This window comes from Micromys minutus (assembly GCF_963924665.1).
Source record: "Micromys minutus genome assembly, chromosome: 4".
NCBI classification, from domain to species: Eukaryota; Metazoa; Chordata; class Mammalia; order Rodentia; family Muridae; genus Micromys; species Micromys minutus.
Genome location: NC_137973.1, coordinates 35,205,589 through 35,221,369, shown reverse-complemented (window position 1 = coordinate 35,221,369; position 15,781 = coordinate 35,205,589). Strand labels below are relative to the sequence as shown.

At 45.4% G+C, this 15,781-nt stretch overlaps 1 protein-coding gene across 1 annotated transcript in view; it reads left to right on the top strand.

Moving 5' to 3' along the window:
- Window positions 1-14,547, top strand: part of TTF2 (transcription termination factor 2) — a 30,265-nt gene extending 15,718 nt beyond the window's left edge. The window contains exons 12-23 of the mRNA XM_080916555.1: window positions 1,298-1,403; window positions 2,784-2,965; window positions 3,630-3,783; window positions 4,024-4,115; window positions 4,788-4,867; window positions 5,413-5,546; window positions 6,099-6,269; window positions 7,741-7,799; window positions 8,853-9,003; window positions 10,090-10,172; window positions 11,688-11,762; window positions 13,352-14,547. Coding sequence (XP_080772681.1) covers window positions 1,298-1,403; window positions 2,784-2,965; window positions 3,630-3,783; window positions 4,024-4,115; window positions 4,788-4,867; window positions 5,413-5,546; window positions 6,099-6,269; window positions 7,741-7,799; window positions 8,853-9,003; window positions 10,090-10,172; window positions 11,688-11,762; window positions 13,352-13,496 — 1,432 coding nt within the window. The 3' untranslated portion in view covers window positions 13,497-14,547. The remainder of the gene's footprint in view (window positions 1-1,297; window positions 1,404-2,783; window positions 2,966-3,629; window positions 3,784-4,023; window positions 4,116-4,787; window positions 4,868-5,412; window positions 5,547-6,098; window positions 6,270-7,740; window positions 7,800-8,852; window positions 9,004-10,089; window positions 10,173-11,687; window positions 11,763-13,351) is intronic.
- The last annotated feature ends 1,234 nt before the right edge of the window (window positions 14,548-15,781 follow it).

Here is a 15,781-nt window from a genome sequence, read left to right as displayed (position 1 = left end):
AAATTTTAAGGATTACTGATTTAATGTATAGAAGTGTTATAACTGTGTGCCGCGTGCATGCAGGTACCTGCAGAGGCCAGAAGATGGCATCAGATTCCCTGGAACCGGAGTTACAGCTGGAGTTGTAATATGCTGGGTACTAACCCAGTGCTCTTAACCTCCGAGCTGTCTTTCAGGCCGGCAGTCAGTCTCACAGCACACTGTACGTTTGTTCTCATAGTGCAACAGAGCAGGACTGGAGTTTGCTGGTGGTTCTGGATCCTTAGAAACAATTGAGCTCACTTGAACTTTGCTCTTTGGCTTGCACTTTGGACGTAACAGCTCGTTACTCAGAAGGTACAGTCACTTATGTTTAATTCTGAGAATTCATAGATGGACTACCACTTGGAGTGAGGTATATCACTTTATCAAATAATGTATTACTCTCTGTTAGGTGATATTAAATCCATTCGAATAAGATCCAAGCCTTTGGGCTGGAGAGGTGGCTTAGAGGTTAAGAGCACTGGCTGCTCTTCCAGAGGACCCAGGTTCAATTCTCAGCATCCACATGGCAGCTCACAACTGTCTATAACTCCAGTTTCAGGGGATCTGACATCCTTACACAGACATACTTCAAATAAAACACTAATGCATGTAAAATAATTGAATAAATGTAAATAATGTAGAAAAGATGAGCTAAAAGCTTACTACATTTTTCTGCCCAAAACTAAGTTAATGGGTTTTCACAAATCTATTGTAAAATGGTAGCAGGAATGTACAGTTGGCATGGAGTTGATAGTGCTTTGAGGATTCTTTTTTCTTGGAGACCTGAGCATCACCCACTTCAAATCATTAGATACCAGTTTCCAGCCCTGTCCTACATTCTGTTCTGATTAGGTCATAGCAAACTTAATATGACTACAGTTAGACATTCTCCTTTCTGATTGACTGGATGGTTGCTGTAGAGGACAGACTATATGGGAAGAATGGTCACATTGGTAAGAGATAGGGAAGTCTGATAGAAAAATCCACCTCATTTCACACACACACACACACACACACACACATACACGTGCACACACACGAGAGAGGAGAGAGACCTCGATCATGTGTGTACCAAGCACATAATTAGTGGATGTCAACTCTGCTCTTTTCTTCCCTCCCTAAGGTCTGTTTTGTTTTTGCAGTGCTGGCAATTAAACTGAGAGCCTTGAGCATGCTGGCAAACACCCTCCCCTGAGCTGTTCTTTCTCCCCAGCTCCCTAGCTGGCAGGCACTAGGAGGAACTGTTTACTGTTTGCCTTTTGTATCCATGCAGGCTCTCTACGTATGATGTCGTGATTACTACTTACAGCCTTCTAGCCAAGGAGGTTCCTACAACAAAGCAAGAGGGAGAGGTCCCAGGAGCAAACCTCAGTGTGGAGGTGAGACTTAGGGATACCAGGGAGGTAGAGGAAGAGTCATCAATAGTCTAATGGGAGAGGTAGCAAAGGTATCCTCCTGCAAGGAGAATGTTCTAGAGAGTCCACCTATGGAAAAGAGTCCTTCTTCCTTCTGCTCTTCTCTATTCTGGACAAGCACCCCAGTGGTAAATTAGTACTCGGCACAAAATTTAGCTATTTTTTACAAGTAAAGAAACATACACTGTCATTGTGGTAATAATCACATGTGAATACTGAATAGCCTGGCTTGCTATTTTCATCTTAGACTATGTGGAGTGTGTGCTCATGTATTTTTTATGTTTTGTATGCATTAGCCTGTTTTTGCCTGCCTTTCTTCTACCTCCTAGGAAAGAGCTTTGCAAATAATAGGGCTACAAATGGGTCAGAAGCTAAACAATAACCTTCTTCATTTGTAGGCAGATTCAGGGATCCTGTTACCTGTTTTACAGGCTTTCTTGTATAATTGTGAGGGGATTTCTATATTCTGGGTGACTTATGGAGTATTGTTCCAGCTCAGACCTAGCTCAGTGCTTTTCCATCGCTCTGAGATAAAAACCTAAATTCCACTATGTAATGTCTAAGGTACTTGATGGTGCTGGCCTCTCTCTCCTGTCCCTCTGCCCATCTGCGCTCTCCCTGAGGCACTGTATAGTCTGCATGCCGTCACACCTGCCACCCTCTGGGCGTCTCTGAAGAGTGTGCTTAGCTACCTCTTCTAAGGTGTGTTTCCTAAAGCCTTTCTGTTCGAACTGCTTTCTACTCAGCATTTGGATTCGTGCCCCCGCCCCCCTTGTGCTCACGTGGTTGTAGTTCTCTTTATTCAGCTGGTGCAGAGGCTCTGCTGTGTTGGGGGAAAGCCTCCACTGTCCTGTATCGAGTGACTTCTGCATAGACTTCAGGCTCTGACTTTTTTTTTTTCTCTCTTGCTAGAGTTTGAGCTCCTTGAGGGTCTGAGCTGGCCTTTTTGTTTTTGACTTAGCATCTTACACCTAAAAATTGGCATGTAGGAAGTTTTAATAAATTTAGCAAATACTTGACTGACTGAGCGAGTTTTTAACCTTATGCCTAGTGTATTCCTGACTACACATTATTAATGCTGCTGCTGAATGCAGGTGGAGAGAATAAATGAAAACTCGGATTACAAAGCATTTTACCCTTGGGTATATTCTGTTTGGAGTCAGACTCTTAAGTGACCATTTATCTGAACTTTTTGAGAGGTTCTGTGATTGGTTTCTAAACATAGTTCAGTGGAAGAGTCTAAGTAAATTAGAGGGTCAGGGTGGGCCCTCAGGTTACGTTCCTCCTCTTGAGGACAAGTGCATGTTCCCACACTGGTGTTGGATGTCACTTTGTTCCTTCCAGGGCATCTCAGCACCTTTGCTTCAGGTTGTCTGGGCTCGAGTCATCTTAGATGAAGCTCATAACGTGAAGAACCCTCGAGTACAGACATCTATTGCTGTGTGTAAGCTCCAAGCCCAGGCCCGGTGGGCTGTCACTGGAACCCCCATTCAGAACAACCTGCTGGATATGTATTCACTGATGAAGTGAGTGGCCTCTTTGGGGTCACATTACTGTGACTCTGCCCCTAGTCTGTAACCCTTCATCATTATATCATGCCTTGGGATGAAACTCTGGTGTGTCCAGATTATCTGTGTGGCAGGTGGCCAGCTTTGCCTTTAAAGGCAAAGAATGAATATTCATGTTAAAAGTATCAATGACTCTTAGGTTGATACCAGTATTTTATATTTAGGCAAATGTACAGAGCAGCTTGATCTAAAGGAAACTATGGTCACCATTCCTCACCCGGTGGCTATTTTAGACTACTTGCTTTAAAATACATGGACCAGGACCAGACTGCAATGTTTGAGACCAACAGAAAAGAATGCTGATTTTAAAATGCTTTTTTCAAGTGAGCCCATAAAAGTCTTTAGAATTTTTTTGCTAACATTGATGCTTTAGTAGTAAATTCTAGCTGTCCTGTTGTGGCTGTTTACATTGTTTCTGTAAAATACACAACTTTACAATGTGATTTTCCTTATTGACACTTGGCTTTTGGCCTGTCAGGCAGACATTGCTGTGGCATTTGTTTTCAGATAGGATGGGAAATAGGGCAACAGTTTTGTTTGTTTTGATCTGGTGTCTTTGAATCCTCATTCTATCCTCTCCAATCTCCTTTCCTGCTCTGTGTCTTTCCTGGCCCTCAAAAAGATTTCTCCGATGCTCCCCATTTGATGAGTTCAGTCTTTGGAAGAGTCAGGTTGACAATGGTTCAATGAAAGGAGGAGAGCGGTTAAGCATTTTAACCAAGAGCCTTTTGCTGAGGAGAACAAAAGACCAACTGGATTCCACTGGTAAACCTTTGGTAACCAGATTTCTGCCTATCTCCAGGGAGGCCTGGGAGGGAATGTGATCCCCACCTCAAGTAAACCACTCAGTGTGAGGAGCCTCCGTTTCTCCCTGAGCTGTGCTAGCTCAGTCCTTTCCAGGGAAGAGGGGAACCGCTGTCCAGAGACTGGTGCAGAGGGCCAGTGCTAGGGTGTGTTCTCTGAAGTATTCAGTGGTTTACCAAACTTCACACCAGCTTCCTTTTCTCATTCCCCAGGTGCTGCTGCCTGCACGTAGATGTCGGCTGCACCGCTTAACGCTTTCTGAAGACGAACGGGCTGTTTATGACGTCTTTCTTGCAAGATCGAGGTGTGTACCGTGAAGAAGCACCTTCTCTCATGTTTTGTTTTTGTCTTTCTTGGCATGGGGAAGAGTCTAGTCTTATGTTTCCCAAAGTCTCACATATGACACTGATGTGTTACACCTTTATTCTCCAGAAAACCCCAAACGTTACAGTTCTTTTTAATTCCTTTTCCTTTCCTCTTGTCTTATCTCTGTCAGCTCTACACACTGAATGCAGAATTTTCACCCCAGTTTTAGTTGTCTTCTTTACGTAGCAATCAGAGGGTATAGAATCTGTCTGCTCCTTTTGGGATTAGATAATACATTAGATAATGACTCTCTTTGACCTTTGACCTACCACCCAGCATCTCACTGGAGCTTAAATGAAAAACAGCTTAGGAATCTTACTGTTTGCTCTTCGTCCTTTCTCTAGAACCCTTGTCATTCTTGGAGTTTTCCATTTGCTCCTTTCCATGTGGTACTTTTTGTTTCCAAGAAGATTGTGGCTTTTGTCTTTCTATTCTTTATACTTACTATGCATTTAAAAAAGCTTTTGTTTTGTAAATAATAATTATTATTTTGCTTTTGGCTTGTTTGCTGTGAGCTGGGCATGATTTATCCAGTACATTCTATATCCTGGTCAGGCCATGCTCCAAGTTAAGCCAACCTGGCATTAATGACTAACGTGTATTCTGACAGGTCAGCTCTCCAGTCCTATCTAAAGAGACAAGAAGGTAGAGGCCACCCTGGAAGAAGCCCTGATAACCCATTTAGTAGAGGTAAGAAGGGAACACTCAACTCTGGATAGCTACGGAAGGAAAGTGGGGTTTCTAACCATTAAAATAGCAGATTATGGGCCCTGGGTATCAGAGAGACCACGTTTTATCAGAGCTTGTTAAGCAAGAGAAAAATACACTGATCTGAAAACATAAGGACTTCTTTTTGTTTTCTATGTCTACATTATTTAAAACACAGGCATGCCTACAGAAAACCCAGTATTTCATTTGACTTCATCAAGGTGTGTTTTAGCACTGTTAAGAAGGCTCAGCTGGTAACGGTGCTTGATGCCAAGCCTGATGAACCGAGTTCAAACCCTGGGCCACATAGGGTAGAACGAACTTCTACAGGTTTATTTAAGCTTACGGTTGTCTTCTAACCTTCACATGCACACCTCGAAACACATACCCACCCCAAGGGGATGGTTTGTTTATTTAAGTATATTATAACTAAATTATTAGTGTCAGGTCAAACTCAGTTCCTTGTTCTTCCCGATCTCCGTTTTAAATCTTATACTGTTTCCTGGACTCGTCTTCTCTCTTGGCAGTGGCTCAGGAGTTTGGGTCCAGTGTGCCCCAGCGCTCCACTGCGGCAGACTCGCAGAGACCCAGCACCGTCCATGTCCTGTCCCAGCTTCTCCGGCTCCGCCAGTGCTGCTGCCATCTCTCTCTGCTGAAGTCGGTGAGACGAGGCCCTGTGTGTAGGATGGAGAAGAAACTCCGCTTATACTTTATAGTAGTGCTTATTAGTGCTCGTGATTTCCACGACAAGATACACTTTTTTTTATCATTTGTTTTGTTTTAGATCAGGAAATGATATTTTGTTAAGGAAACCATTTGTGAGTGCTTTGGTATCTCAGAATGTCATATGGCTTATGGAGTTCCTGGTGTTCAGTATTGGGACGTATGAAAACTCAAGTACAAACAGGAAGGTTGATTTTACACTAGGCAGAGGTGTATCTAGAATTCTAATTTGTTGTGTACTCATTTCAGAAGCTTAGCTCTGTACCTGAGTGTTAGCTGAGTGAACTCCATGAAAACAGAATGATGACGTAATCCATCTGCAGGTTTTTAACTTGCATCCTGTAGTTTATCTGGTGAGAAACTTCAAGGCCACGTCTTACACAGGGCCTTTGCTGTAGTGCTGGAGATGTCATTTTACTGTTGGGAACCAGCTGGTAAGAAGGCTTGCCACCTCCACTGTCCTGTGTTCCCATCTCCTCTCTCTTCCCAGGCTCTGGACCCCACAGAACTGGAGAGTGAAGGCCTTGTCCTATCCCTGGAAGAGCAGCTCAGTGCTCTGACCTTGTCTAAAGTCGATGTCTCACAGCCGTCACCCACTGTTAGTCTTAATGGCACGTGCTTCAAGGTGGAACTTTTTGATGACACACGAAGGAGCACCAAGGTACTTTTGTCGCTTCTGTGCTTGATGGCAGGTGACATTACATTTCTCCCTGTGTTGGACACCTCGTTGTGCTTATGAGGGGAGAGTTATAAGGTCAGATTTTAGACCCCCCCCCCCTCTAGTCTTAAAGCCTCACTTTGTCACAAAGAACCCTAAAGCCTTCATTCTCTTTTCACACCATGTGGGGTCCAGGGGCTGACCTCCAGCTGTCAGGCACTCAGCAAGCACAGTTCCTCCCGAGGCATCTTGCTGACTCTTAGTTAAAATTTTAGAACATGAGCCTGGGTATTTACCATAAATAACTGGAAAATCAGAGCCCTGATGTGAGCAGATTGTACACTCTAGCATCGTTAGAGTCAGCTGCTGTGTCCTTGCCTGATATCAGGTAATTCACATGGCTTAACACAAGCCCATGAGGAGAATCAAACCCTGTTAGGCTTCATGTACATAGGGAACCACGTGAGCCAGCAAAGCTCTTTTGCTTTCTTCTGTGAGTGTCAGGCTAGACTCTTGCCTCTTCCAGCAGTAGTCAAGAGGCCAGAACAGGAGGGAACCAGACATGCTTTCATTCAGGTCCTCGGGATCTGACATCCTGAAAGCAGTGACTGTGTGGTGTGATCATGACAGCAGAATCAACATGGACCATACACAGCTGGCTATCCCACACTAAACTGGGGAGGCTTTCAAAAGCAGTACCCATCTTACCCCAGCAATATGGCTAAACAAGACCGGAACAATGGCGGTACCAGAGACCTGCTAAGGTGGAAGAGAGAGTCTCCTGGGGTCCTACCCCGAGCAAAGAACTACAGGCAGCCAAAGACTGCTGCTGAGAGATGGAGCAGTCTCTGCAGGGATGAGGCCCCTAGTTGGTTATCCAGTTCAGAGTGGTTCTCCCTAGAGTCGTGTGTACACAAGCCATACTAAAGAGACTACGTAGGTTACGCTTATATATTTATGTGTGTATGACAATAATAAATGGAGGCCATCAATGTAAGAGGGAGTCGGGTGCGTGGGAGAGGTTGAAGGGAAGAATGGCAATGGGGAAGTAATGTAATTATATTTGAATTAAAGATCAGAAAAAAAGAAATCTCTAAAACAAATTTTAAAAAATGATATGACATGACTTGAAGCTGGCATGGAAAATGATGCTCTGAAGTAGAGGGAACAGATGTGGCCTAATAGGTAAAGATTTCAGCATGATTGACATGTTCTTTGAGGAGTGCGTAGTGAGGAATGACTATCGCAGAGGTCAGAGCCGCCTGGACCTAGCAGGTCAGTGTAGACACAGGATATCATAAGAGGAGGCGTGTAGCCAGCTTACATTTAAGAAACAGCTTTCCAGCTGCAGGAGAGTGAGGAGACAAGCCAGGCCAGAAGCATAGAGGCTGTGCAGGTTCTTGTTCCTGTAAGTCAGGGAGAGAAGAGAGAAAACTAAATGGCTTAAACTGCAATGTTATGTGGCCTCTCCCAGGTGTCTTCTCTGCTGGCAGAATTGGAGGCAATCCGAAGAGGCCCAGGGTCCCAAAAGAGGTGAGCGGCATCTCATCGCTTCTGCAAGGGAAGCCGAGGCTCTCAAGTCTTAGCTTAGGTCGTGCCCCACAGAACATACTCAGGCTATGGTATACATTCCTGTAACTTGTAATTGAAATACCGTGATGTGCATGGAAGGAGATCCCTGGCTCACCCTAGCCGTGAGGATCTGGATAGGTGATATTTGAAACAGCAGAAGAACAAACCATGAGCAGGGAGCAGGGCAGGGCTGCTGCTGAGCTGCTTACCTAGGGCTTAGAGCCAAGTAGGCTCATGTTCTTTGCAGTACATCACACGTGTAGTGTAACATATCCGCACGGATACAACTGTATTACACAGATACATCTGTATACATGAAATAGTTCCTTATGTAATTGTTGAATCTCTGGTTAAGACATGCGTTGGATGAACAACCTAGCAGCTGTTCTGGTGGTCAACACTGTCCCTTTGCTGCAGGACCACAGGTTTTTGGATGACCACTAAGACCCCAAGCAAAGGACAGCGGTCCTTTTCTCTGAGCAGCACCGAGTGAGAACGGAGCTTACAGACAGGTGGATCATAAACTCAGCACAGTGACCTTAAGTCACGTGCCTTGCATTAGCTTCATGCCGCCACTGTGAAAGGCCTCACAGGAGGCTCTTAAAAAGATGACGGACTTTTAGCTGGTGGCTCTGGATGCTTCACTCATGAGTGGATGCTCTCAGTGGCTTAGGCTGAGGGGTGAATGGCAGTCACGGGGGTACATTTCCAAACAAGTAGTCACATGGGCAGCAGGGAAGAAGAGGTGAGTTCTGCAGTCTCCTTAGAGGACTGCCTCCCCCAGGCTCAACCTCATAACCATCACAGCTTCCCCTCACTTCCACCCCAGGACCAAACCTTTACACACAGGTCCTTGGGGGACACTGCGAAGCACATTATGACCTTGTCCTTCAGTTAACAGGGATTCATCTTGTCTACATTAGTCTACATTTTGTAACTAATCTGGAGGCTGGTGGGTTACAGCCTGCAGGGGAGACTGCTTAGTCTTTTTGGTTTGTATTTTCTCCTCTCTAGTGTCATTGTCTCTCAGTGGACCAGCATGCTGCAGGTGGTAGCGAAGCACCTCAAGAAGAACCGACTGACTTACGCCACCATCGATGGCTCTGTCAACCCCAAGCAGAGGATGGACTTGGTGGAGGCATTTAATCACTCCCAGGAACCTCAGGTACAAACTGGTCACAGCGGCCTCTGTGACTGAGGAACAGATTGTTCTTAGTTATGAAGCAACAGTGTAGCAGCTTAACTTAATATTTGGCCTGGATTCCTCCAAATGTTTATATTTTTAGACACTTACTGCAGGTCTGTGTTGAAGTGCACAAATGGTCGAAAGAGAGTGGCTTGGGAAATAAACCGAAGGAGTTTGCAGAGCAGGCTGGGATGGAGAGTCCGCAGAGCAGGCTGGGATGGAGAGTCCGCAGAGCAGGCTGGGATGGAGAGTCCGCAGAGCAGGCTGGGATGGAGAGTCCGCAGAGCAGGCTGGGATGGAGAGTCCGCAGAGCAGGCTGGGATGGAGAGTCCGCAGAGCAGGCTGGGATGGAGAGTCCGCAGAGCAGGAAGCCTTGCAGGGTACGTGGCTTTTGATAGATGTGGGAGAACAGGGCCCTGGAATCGTTAGGAAGGATTTAGTAAGTACTAGCTGAGTGGAAGGAAGGACAGTGGAGCTGTGGGGGCATGGTCTTAAGACTAGTTATAATTTAATGCAGAGTTGACCACCCAAGGGTCTGAATTACAGTGTTCACATACACTGCTGACCCTCATGTGAGACGGGACAATTTTTTCAAAGGTGAGGTATAAAAAAATGGCAGGTTAATGATTCAAAACATTACACCAGGGGGAAATCTGAAAGGAACGTGATGTGTTCTTACCTTTTTGAACTAGAGCTGGAAAGATGCTAGTTAGCTCTCTTTCTGTTCCTACAAATATCCCCCACAAAGTGAAGGGGGCTGCTGTGGGCTTATGGTTTTTGAGGTTTCAGTAGTCCTGCTTTTGGGCTTCTGTTATGGGAGTGTGTGGAGGGCAACAACCGCACATCTCAGCAAGGAAGTAAGAAGACAGAGTCAGGCCAAAGAAAGGGGACGTTCCCAGTGGCCTGAAGATCAGTGCTCCTGACCCCATAAAGGTTCCAGCACCTTTGATCTAGCGCCAGGACGGGGCCAAGCCTTTGCCGCTCGGCTTTTGGGGCACTGCAGACCCTGACTGGCAGCGGCACCATAAGCAGGTGTGGAGTTTAACAGCGAGTTTCCTTTTGAAGGTCATGTTGATCTCCCTCTTGGCTGGCGGCGTCGGACTCAATCTGACTGGAGGAAATCACCTTTTCCTTCTCGACATGCACTGGTAACTTCAGGATGTTCCTGTCCCAGCATCAGGGAGAGCAGTGGTCAGAGGGCAGCAGTCTGACAGTGCCTTTTAGAAAGTTACGGTGACATGCTGTATGGCCCTAAGTGGCTGATGGTCCAGGACTGCTGAGGACCATTTCATGGCTACTTCATGATTCTATTGTTCATGACTTAAAAAATGTTTAATATTGTTTCTCCATAAAAACAAGGAGCAGCCAGACAGTGATGGTGAAAGTCTTTAAATCATTACTTGGGAGGCAGAAACAGTTTGAGGCCAGCCTGGTCTACAGAGTGAGTTTCAGGATAGCCAGGGATACACAGAGAAACCCTGTCTCAAAAAGCAAAACAAGCAAACAAAAAACCAAGGAGCACAGGTTTTTTTGTTTTTCCTCATGACTAAGCTACATTGCTCAGTGCAATGTCTCTGGAGTACTATTTTTTCAGATATAGTGTTTGAGAAGTCAGGGAAGTTACAACTTTAGAGTTAGAGACCTTACTCCAGAAGGAAGAAGAGATGTTTTCTAGTTGTGATGGAAATGCTTGTTCCATCCAGCCATTGGCTTCACGATGTGTGTGCTGCCAGTCAGTGCCTTGGTATGTGTCCCTCCTGGTACTGGACAGGTGAAGTCACATGGCTAGGTGGAGTCTCACAGTGCCAGACTCTCATGTTCTGCCTGTGCAGACTGGGGTTGCTGTTTCGAGCAGGCTTTGTTTTGCTTGCTCTGCAGTTCTGGGGCTGAGCACAGGACCTTGCACACCTAGCCCACCTTTCCTTCTTACCTTTTACTTTGAGGTAGGGTTTCACTAGTTGTGCAAGCTGGCCTCAAACTACGTCTGTTGTACAGGAAAGCCTGGTATTTTTATCCTCCTGCCGCAGTCTTGTAAATAGCTGGGATGTCAGGCCTGGTCCAAGATACTTTGTACCAGGTACTGTTTCCAGGATGATGTGTCTAATTCTCCATGCAGCCTCAAATGGTGCAAACAGGACAACTTGCTAACTTTGTGGAGAATGTGTGTGGGTTTACTTAGGATACTTATATACACAGAAGTGAGGAAAACGAGCTAGGAATTAACCCAGTCTTGAGATGGAAAAATATTACCCCAATTCTAAAGAGGTAAGATGAGGTTAATTTAGCGTTGATGATGAGACTTCCTCCCTCTTTAATTGGCTTCACTGAGCACTAAAGCTGAAAGAAATATGTGAGACTCTTAAGCAGCTTGTATGCTTCCAAGAAGGTTCTGAAGCTGCTGGTTGTGGTTAGGTAATCTCCAGTCAGTGCCTCCTAGACGAGCTGACACTTCTGTTAGCATTTCAGGCTTTGCAGGGCACATAGGTGTCTGTTGCATAGCCTTTGTTTTGTGTTGTTTTCTTAAGCCCCTTTGGGAATTTAATGACTACCTTTAGCTAAAGAAGCATACAAAATGAACTGTCGTTTGGACCTGGCAGTGGGCCATGGTTTGTCAGCCCTGTGTGACATGTTGGTGTTTCTGAGTTGCATCTGTCCTCAAACAGGAATCCCTCACTTGAAGACCAAGCTTGTGACCGGATTTACCGAGTCGGGCAGGAGAAGGATGTTGTCATACACAGGTAAACAAAGGCACCAGCCTCTTGTCAGCATTTTCCTTTGTGGGAGCCTTTCCTGGGGAGTATTTTCATAGAATATAAAGGGCTTGGTGATCAAAGCACTAATGATGTTCCGCAGACACACCTGAGGAACTCTAGTCAGGAAGAAGTGAAACTGTCTGATGTAACCTCACTGATCATGGCCAGAAAGCAAGCCTGTGTGGTGATAAGCCACAGCTCACCAAGGAGGCATCTCTGGAAGGCGTCCTCCATGCCTTCCCTTGTCTTTTTTTTAACTTTTAGTATAGCATAATCTCAGTCATAAAGAAAGGTTGCATTACCAGAAAGTTCCTGTATCCTAGTTTTGTGTGTGTGTGCAACATGTGTGCGTGAATGTTGGAAGTAATCAAGTTTGATGATGATCATTTTTCCTATCTTTAGCTCTCTTTTCTGCTCATAAGTCCCAAATCTCTATTTTTAGTTCCACTGTCTCCTAAATTTCAAGCTAGGTATCCAGATCCCTGCTAAACATCTAAGCCTAAATGTGCAAGGACTCATTCATCTTCCTTCATCAGTTTGTATGTTCAGATGCCAAAATGAACACTTACTGAGCACCTGAATGTGCCAAGTATAATTACACCCTCCAGGATAAAAAAGCTTCCTCTGTCTCAGCATGCACATGCACATTATCTGTGTGACTAGCATCCGCTTATCTAGCATACAGGCAGGAACTAGATGCCACCCCACTTCCCATGCCAAAGCCTTTAGCTGTACGTTCTAAACTTGCAGCCATTCTTTCCTTTATCCCCGCTCCCTTTCCAGCTCTGCTCATTCTTGTCCTCTGCATTGCCAGCCAAAGGCTCTTTCTCTCTGGGACATGTCACCCCTTCAACAGCTCACTTCCGGTAGACTTACTTTCGTGTCTCCGCATGTCAGGGCTAACCACTGAGGGTCTGGCTCGTAGCTACTGAATTTTTGCTACTAGTGGACTTGACTGGACATCAGGATCTTTATTAAACATAGCACATTCGGAAGCCCAGCCACAGTTTGTACCTGTTCTCACTCCCTGGGATGTGCCTACCGTCCTGTCGAGCCCTGGTCACCCTGCATGCCTCACATTAAGGGTTAACTCGGATGGACTTCCTTGACTGCCCTACACAGATTGCCTTTTGGATCCTGGACACACTTTTACTCTGCACTTCCTATAGGGCACATGTATAGATGAATTTAGATGTCCTTACTCAATACTTGTGTGACAGCAGGGTGACTTCTTCAATTTGAGAAGCCTGGTTATGGTATGGATCAGCTAAGAAGTTAGACACTCTCCACTTAAAATGCACAGACACAGTCAGAAGACCTCTGACCTTGGCAAGATTAGAGTTTGGGTAAAAGTTGGGCCACTGTGTTTTAGATAGAAATACCTCCTGTAACTACCCTCACTTCAGAAAGAAAGTATCACTTTAAACACACATATTTAGTGAAAGTTGTGTGCATTCTCTACTCTCCAGTATCCCAGGGAAACAAACAGAATTCTTTAAAACTGAAGTGAGGTTCAAATGCACATTCTTTGGTGAGCCACTTGGGCTCTGATGTTTGTTACCGTTTGCTCTTAGGTTTGTCTGTGAGGGGACAGTGGAAGAGAAGATCTTACAGCTCCAAGAAAAAAAGAAAGATTTGGCAAAACAGGTCCTTTCAGGATCCGGAGGACCTGTCACCAAGCTCACACTGGCTGACCTCAAGATCCTCTTTGGCATCTAGCTTCCTCTGCTGGTGCCGGTGTGTACAAGGGTCTGGAGTGATGCTTTTCCATGATCCTAGAGTCTTAGATTTCATTTACTCAATGTGAGGCTTGTTCCTGTGTCAGGAATTGAGGATGGGTTACCATCAAACCATGTTAACAAACCAGGTAGTCAATCATGTTTCTCACTCAGCTTGTGTAATGTGCGCCATGGAAACCAATTGGTTATGTCAGAATTAAGCCTGGCATGTTGGTGCATCCTGACACTTACAAAGCAAGAAGATGGAGAATTCCAGTTTGGCCTGACTCTTTCTCAAAGCAAACCACAGCAGTGCTTTGGAAGCCAGCCAAGTAGTCCATAATTCCCAGCACTCGAGAGGTAGAGGGGGGATTCTGAGCTACCGAGTAAATTTCAGGCCAGCCCGGGCTACAGACCATGTCATGGAAAACCAAAGTAAAACTAATGAGAGCGTTGGTGTTTGATGGTCTGCAAGGTAAGCCTGGAGGAGCTGTGAATGCTTCCTTGTAAACTCAGCAGGCGTCACAAGCATGGGGACAAATGCCCATAATGCTACTAGCACTTTGGGGGCAAAGGCAAGAGGATCTTGAGTCTAAGGTTAGCCTGGGTAACAGTGAGTTCTTATGCAGCCTTAATTGCATGGTATGACCCCATCTGTCAAACAGCCTGAGTTGCCATGTTTGGGGCTGATGACAGACCTGGTCTTATTACCTTGACTGTGTAGGCTCTGTCCTGTTTCCCTCCTGGCTGGCTGCTCCCTTGTAAGCCTCTTTGTGAGCTGAGAAGAGGGTGGATCCTATTACCAGCCATCCCTATGCAGCTGCCTGAATCCAGGCAGGTTTAGGGTCAATACGTTTCACATATGAACAGATGTTGAGTACTGATCAGGGTATCATCTAGTTTCTGTCAGTCAGCCTGTGCATCATGGTTTCATTTAAGAGTGTATCAGCATCAGTGTGACCGTGTCACTCAGTTTCATCACTGTGTCATTTGGTAATCACAGTATTTCTGTCATACAGTATTTTCGTTATTTAATGTTTATGTCCATTTTAGTTGCCATTGGCTTTAAATACTGTTGTGTCAGTTTCTGCCATTGTTCCACATTGTGTTATCATTGGTATAGTCTTAATAAACGCCTTCAGCAGAGTCACAGAGGTGATGCAGTGTGTTCACCAAACCCCATCTCCTTCCCCTCAGCACCAGAGACCACCTGCTGCAGGTAGGATCCACTTCCTGAGTTCTAGCTGGGGGCATGGAGAGAAGTGACGTAAGGAAACAGGATGTCCTGTGCAGTGTTCTGGATGTTTCTTCTTGCTATTTCTGTGAACCTACTGGAGGTACAAACGGGTAAATACTACTAGATGAGGGATTCTCGTTCATACCATATTCTCCACCACTGCTCCCCCCACAACTGATGAACTTTTTTAAGCCCACTGAGTACACAGTGCTGACAGTGCGTACACAGAACACTGGCAGCCTATCAGAGGTCGCATCCCAGAAGAAAATGACCCTTTCCCAACAGCCGTTGGTTGCCAGGAGTTCTTATGGAGTGGGAATTTATAAAGTCTTCTTTCATCCAGGACTTGGCTGCCATGACCTTATGTGGAAGTCATGTGTTTATGTGTGCTGTGGCCTTTCATGTCTGGAAATCATTGTTTCAGTGGTCCCCCACTGTCTCTAGAAGGATCAAGATCAGGGATTCTGAACCAAATGTGGACCATCGATCATTCTGTCAGAGTTGGTCTTACACTCTGGGGACTAGGTCCTCGGGTGTCCTTCACCTGCCTCACCTACACTGGCCTGTGCCGTGGAGAACCCTTTCAGTCCTGTCAGTATGGTGTACAAATTAATATTTATTACATACTATGCTGAGAATAGTATATAATAAATATACATGGTTTAACTTATTTTACCTGGCAGGTGAGATGAATGCTGTGAATGTCCACTCCAAGCACTGCTGGACAGTCCTAACTTTCAAATTTAGGTCTTCATTTGGAGAACAGAGTCTAGCCTACATTCAGGGCTCACTGAGAAGTGCCTTTATAGACTCCTGATATCTTAAAGCCTTCCCTTCATTTTTCCCTTTTGGATAGAACAGCTAGCAAAGCTTCCTCACTGTAACTGAGGTGGGTGAGTATTCCCACCAAAGTGAGATGCTAGTGATGTCTGTGGGCATAGCGAATGGAGAACTGCCCGATAGGATGGACTTTACCAAATATTCTTAAAATCTCAGTCCCAAGACAGAGTACAGGAGTCAGTGCTAGTGTGGCCTTCTGTGTCCATCTC